This window comes from Fragaria vesca, linkage group LG2 (assembly GCF_000184155.1).
Source record: "Fragaria vesca subsp. vesca linkage group LG2, FraVesHawaii_1.0, whole genome shotgun sequence".
In the NCBI taxonomy this organism is placed as follows: domain Eukaryota; kingdom Viridiplantae; phylum Streptophyta; class Magnoliopsida; order Rosales; family Rosaceae; genus Fragaria; species Fragaria vesca.
Genome location: NC_020492.1, coordinates 7,955,841 through 7,961,005, shown reverse-complemented (window position 1 = coordinate 7,961,005; position 5,165 = coordinate 7,955,841). Strand labels below are relative to the sequence as shown.

The window sequence follows — 5,165 nt, the reverse complement described above, 5'->3', positions numbered from 1 at the left end:
TATGTAAAGTTGTTATTATAGCTAGACAATTTTCCTTTCCGGGTCAAATGTAGTTCATATATATATAGACTTGACTTGCTGGTCTTTGTTTTAGAAATAAAAGATCCAGTCTCGGGTGTTTCTGTTGTTACTTTCATATATGATACTGTGATCGATATCTAGCCATAATCGAGCTTACTGTAAATTTTGTATGTACATATATGATGTCATAAATATTAGAGTGCTCCAGATTTAGAACTTTCTTGGGACACATTTTGTCTACGTACTACGTAGCGTAGGATGTCATTTGAAACAAATTTGAATATTTGATCACAACAGCAGCGATATCTACACTGAACTTCCGGATATTTCACTAGTCTTTCATAACCACAAAACCATGGCTACCAAATCAAAAAGACTGAGCCACCGGCCTCTCGCAACTGTGCGCCTTGAATCCCCTTAAAAGGCCTTTATCGATCAGCTTCGCTGTATGCACTGCCTTACCAGTGACATGCATCACCAGTCGAGTCGCATGCATCACTGTTCTGCTTCATCAGAAGCTATGAAAAGCAGATATCGCCATTCTACACCTTTTCTGAAATGAGCTGCTATATATTCCTTGAAGAATCTGCTCAAACTTCATCTGCCATTGCGATGCATGCATCGATTCATATCTCTACCAACTTCACAGATATTGTAGCAACTTAAGCGAAAGTGCGAAGTGCTAGTATCGTCTCTGCACATGCAGCTTCGTTTTAATGTACTCGAATAACAAGTACTCTTTGCATTGCTCTTCATCAGAGGCTGTGTTGCACTGAATATGCACAGAGCAGGCTCGAGTTTCCCCATAATGTGTGGAAATGTAGTAGCCAGTGATCGTTTTGATGTAGCAACTACGGTTACAGAACGGTCAGTTCCTGCATGCTTGATTTAGGATCAGACCGTCAAGAATGACTTGCTCACTTGCTGGATGACAAACTAATTATGTATCGATAATGATCTGTGTAACTGTGTTGAATAGAATAGCTTGATGAATTCTATTTTGAAGACTTGAAGAGGTGAATTTTGCCCATACAAGTAAAAAGCCTTGATTTCGATCAGGAGGGACGAGACTAAGATTGCACAAGACAGAACTCACATACCACAAATGACAACAAAAAATTGTTATGTCATACATCACATGGAACCTTCCGATCAAGAAGCACCCAAAATCCAGAACTAAATGTCTAGCTACGTGGAGCAGCAACAAAAAATGCATGAAAAAAATTCGCCACCTCGACTGCACTTGAAAACTTCATTCACTACAATATCACACTTGATGTCTGTATTAAGACCGCTTGTGCCAATTGGCATCACAAATGCATTGCCATCAGACCAGTACTAGTACTATAAATGAAAATGAACAGTGCTTCGGAAGCTCTCACAATCAAAGAAACCAAGAAGAAGAAAAAGAAATGGCTACACTGGGAGGTGCAAGACTCACCACCTGCAACGATACCTGCGGCTGCCCTACTCCATGTCCTGGCGGCCTGTCTTGCAGGTAACACCTCAGACTTCAAACAATTGTTTCAATGTATTCTACTCTTGTTTATAACTTGCAGCTATTATATCCTCCCTTTAAATCTGAGTGCATTTTGGCTTATTAACTTTGCTGTAAACGAGAGAAAAATTGTAGACAAGTTAGCAAAAACGGACTCTTTGGAACTTTAAAAATATACGACGGCTGGAATGTGAGTTAACATAGTCAAGAATCGATACATCAAGTAGGCTAGTTCGATTCCAATGTGCTGTATCAATGCATCAAGAACGTCCTTCACCTAGATGCATTTATGAAGGAAATTTACCCACCATCTTTTGCAAGTTTGTTGTTAAAGGTAGTTCCTAGAAAGGATGGGACTAATCACGTTTGCACTACTTGGAAAATATTTGAATCGATGTAAATGTTACACAGTTAGGTTCTCAATTTTTCTGGTGGTAGGTAACGATTTTTCTGGTGGTAGGTAATGATATCTGAATTTGGATGACAGGTGCGCAACCAGGTCTGACTCTACGACTGCGGCGGACCACAAGAAATGCTCATGTGGGGCGCATTGTGGCTGCAACCCGTGCAGTTGTGCTAGCAAAGTCGTCACCACTGGGGTTGGCAAGGCCTACTGCAAGTGCGGCGACGCTTGCAACTGTGTCTCATGCGCTGCTTAAAGAAGCTCAACAGCATCTTCACTGCTGGGATGTGAATTATCATGTAATAAAGTTGTTAATAGACTTCACCTGGTCTGTGTTTTAGAAATTAAAGACCCTCCAGTGTCCCTATCACTATGAATTTATGTCTTTGATAGTTTGATGTTCTGTGCTAACTAACTAACTAACTAACTATGAGGATATGTTGGAAGTTCTGTCATATTGGCTTCGATATCTAAATCAACCATCAATCCACAAAGGTGCTTGGCTGGTTGTTACCAGAATTCCAAAGTTTCAAATCTTGAATGAAAAAGCTAGCTTAAGTGACTAACAGTGATATCAGTAAAGTTACTACTATGTATAGTTCCCCTGGAAGATCATTGGTTTCAAAACTTTCAAAAAACTAAAATTTCCACTCTATGCAAATTATTATACAAAACAAGTCTGTTTATACTCCTATCTTTGTTGAACCAACAATCCAGTCTAATCTTCTTCTTTCTTTTTTTTGGTCTGTAACAATCCAGTCTATTCAAGCATGGATATATACACTACCATAAAAGGAACAAAGAAAGACATTTAAGTTTCTGAACTATGGTAGTTTATTAAGGCATATGTCCCTAAAACTCCCAGATAAGGTTGGCTTAAGATTATTCCTGGCTTCTTCTATATGAATTGAGATTTACTGAACCATATGCTTATAACTTACCATTCACTCATTTTCCGTCTCATTCATCAGGAAGGTCTCGGTCCTTTCATACCAATCCCCAGCTATGTATCTCTCATAAAAGGTGACTTCCCCAGTTGTATTGACAGACACAGCATCAGTGCTTCTAGTACCATAACAACCCTATGTGAAATTCAAAAGAAAACCTTAAGAAAATCAATTAAGCAGGGACAAAACTTTATAGGAAGATAATTAATTGGCTTTACCAATTCACGGGCATAAGCAATAAATATGGAACTTAGTTCATATTCTACTTCTGGAGAATAAATGCAAGGTAGCAGGCTTCTGTCATCTCTAGTCGTGTCTGTCATTAGTTGTACAGCCATTTCCTTTAACGAAACTTCATCATCTCCGTACTTGTTTAGCACCTCTTTGAAACTATTGCCAAGTCGTTGAGACTGAAATAGAAGAAGCAGATTGAAAGATATAAGGATGCTAATTATAATGTAAATGTCACCCAACAACCAATGCAGCAAAAAACTAGTTCATTATGTGATTAATTTGTGCTAAACATGACGTCGTACCAACTGACAAGCCAAAACGACATGCCATTTAGTTATTACCTTAGGCCAAGGAGAATCAAGCATTGCATCATTTGTCAATACATGAATCCCCGGTGAAACCTCAGTGACAAACTTTTTTTCTTCCTTTGGTCTGTTGGTTACATAAAGCATGGTCTTAGAACGAAGATCAGCCAATATCAGATTAAAACCGTTGTACTGATCTGCCTCCTCAACAACTTCCTCTGCGAACTCCATCGGACTCTTTTTTCCCTGCAACAATAGAAACTTGTGATCACCATCCAAGATCTCTGTCATGTATCTTTAATAAGAAGATTAGTCTAAGAGAAAGCTAATGTGAAAGTGTGGATTGGTTATAAGAACAATGTCTAAAAACAAGACAATAGCACCAAGTAAAAACTAATAAGTTGTAATGACTGTTGAATTGGTTAAAGAAAACCAGAAGAATATTAAAAGGGAAAATGATTTTCCTTATTTACAATGTATTGCGTCAACAACAATAGATCTTCATTACAGCGGCAAACCACGTAAAGTCATCAACATCCATTTGCATGTAGTGATTAAACCTCATGATAATATCATGAATTTAAAACACGGTGGCAAAATAATGCAAGTTCGAAACACCAAAAAACACAGTATTGAGCTACATGTTTAACTTTCATTAGCACCTCAAATCCTTTCGGACTTTACTTTCTCGTCAACCATAACCTTACAGTTAATGAAGCCAAAACAGGTAACAAAGCAACACATGTTGGTGTAAATTGAGAAAGTTGGGAACTTGGAGGTGCCTGACCTCAGAACAAGTAGAGCAATTTGACCCTAAACAAATCACATTTCAAAACATAGCATATAAAGATCTTGACCCTTCCTCATAATCCACACACACAACGACATAATACAATGTCACAGGAACCCAATGCATAAAGCCATTCAACTTGGGTTTTCCACAAACATATATACATGGGCGAATTCAAACTCGGGTAAAAATAAACAAAACACAGAGTAGCTAGTAGTGGGGGAGATGGAATCAAACAATACCGATAAGAAACGAGATGGGAGATGTCCTCTGCTCTTGCATTTCTCAAGTCTCTTGAGCTCTCTGACATTAGTGAGAAGCGCCACTTTACCATCCTTGGAACAAGCCATCCATGTCCCACCTTCCACCGCATCTCTTCCACCCAAAATCCTGTTGTTGTCATCCCACCAAGCCAACGGAGCCGTTCCCCTAAAACAAGATCAAACCAAACAAATGAAACCCTCAATGATCAAATCAAAATGGAAAGAGCAAAAAGAGGAGGAATTGAATCACGTACCGGTTGAAATATTCGTCTCGGTTGAGCAGGAGGAGGAAAGGGTAGCGTGGGTGACACTGCCACACGAACGCCGCTATACACATTTCTCAGAATTTTAATTCCGTTTCTTGTTCAGTGCGTCTTTTTGACCTCAACTCAACTCTTTGTCTCTGACTACGTGCCGGGTGGGTCCCGCAGAACAAATTCTTTTACCTAAATGAACATCTTCTTGTTCTTTTACCCCATCAGTAAGTTAGAATTTAGTAAGTTACATTTTTTGTTTTTTTTATCAAATAGACGAATTAATTAATGTACTATATAAAACTGTGAGTCGAACTCACGTCCTCTCACTTATAAGGAGAGATTTATGCTACTAGACCAAATGGTACTGGGCTTGGTAAGTTACATTTACGAAGTACAATAAAGCAGAATAGTTTTAGATACACAATTAAGTCATCGTCATCCTCCGGC

General features: G+C 38.7%; 2 protein-coding genes across 2 annotated transcripts; one reads left to right on the top strand and one right to left on the bottom strand.

Annotated features, from left to right (window-relative positions):
* Positions 1-1,227: 1,227 nt before the first annotated feature.
* On the bottom strand, positions 1,228-4,833 carry LOC101300867 (uncharacterized protein C22orf25 homolog). Its single transcript, XM_004290015.1, has 6 exons — positions 4,716-4,833; positions 4,441-4,627; positions 3,445-3,654; positions 3,088-3,279; positions 2,864-3,004; positions 1,228-1,630 (listed from the first exon to the last, which is right to left on the bottom strand). The coding sequence occupies exons 1-5, from the start codon at positions 4,796-4,798 to the stop codon at positions 2,867-2,869; spliced, it is 810 nt and encodes a 269-aa protein (XP_004290063.1). The 5' UTR covers positions 4,799-4,833; the 3' UTR covers positions 1,228-1,630; positions 2,864-2,866.
* LOC101301153 (EC protein homolog 1-like) lies at positions 1,402-2,313 on the top strand. Its single transcript, XM_004290016.1, has 2 exons — positions 1,402-1,519; positions 2,007-2,313. Exons 1-2 carry the CDS (start codon positions 1,434-1,436, stop codon positions 2,176-2,178), a joined length of 258 nt encoding a protein of 85 aa, XP_004290064.1. The 5' UTR covers positions 1,402-1,433; the 3' UTR covers positions 2,179-2,313.
* Positions 4,834-5,165: the final 332 nt, after the last annotated feature.

Coding starts and splice junctions, on each gene's coding strand:
- LOC101301153 (XM_004290016.1), top strand. CDS start 1,434: ATGGCTACACTGGGAGGTGCAAGACTCACCACCTGCAACGATACCTGC. Junction 1,520..2,006: donor CCTGGCGGCCTGTCTTGCAG/GTAACACCTCAG, acceptor TTTGGATGACAG/GTGCGCAACCAGGTCTGACT.
- LOC101300867 (XM_004290015.1), bottom strand. CDS start 4,798: ATGTGTATAGCGGCGTTCGTGTGGCAGTGTCACCCACGCTACCCTTTC. Junction 3,655..4,440: donor TCCCATCTCGTTTCTTATCG/GTATTGTTTGAT, acceptor CTATTGTTGCAG/GGAAAAAAGAGTCCGATGGA. Junction 3,005..3,087: donor TTGCTTATGCCCGTGAATTG/GTAAAGCCAATT, acceptor AATTTCACATAG/GGTTGTTATGGTACTAGAAG.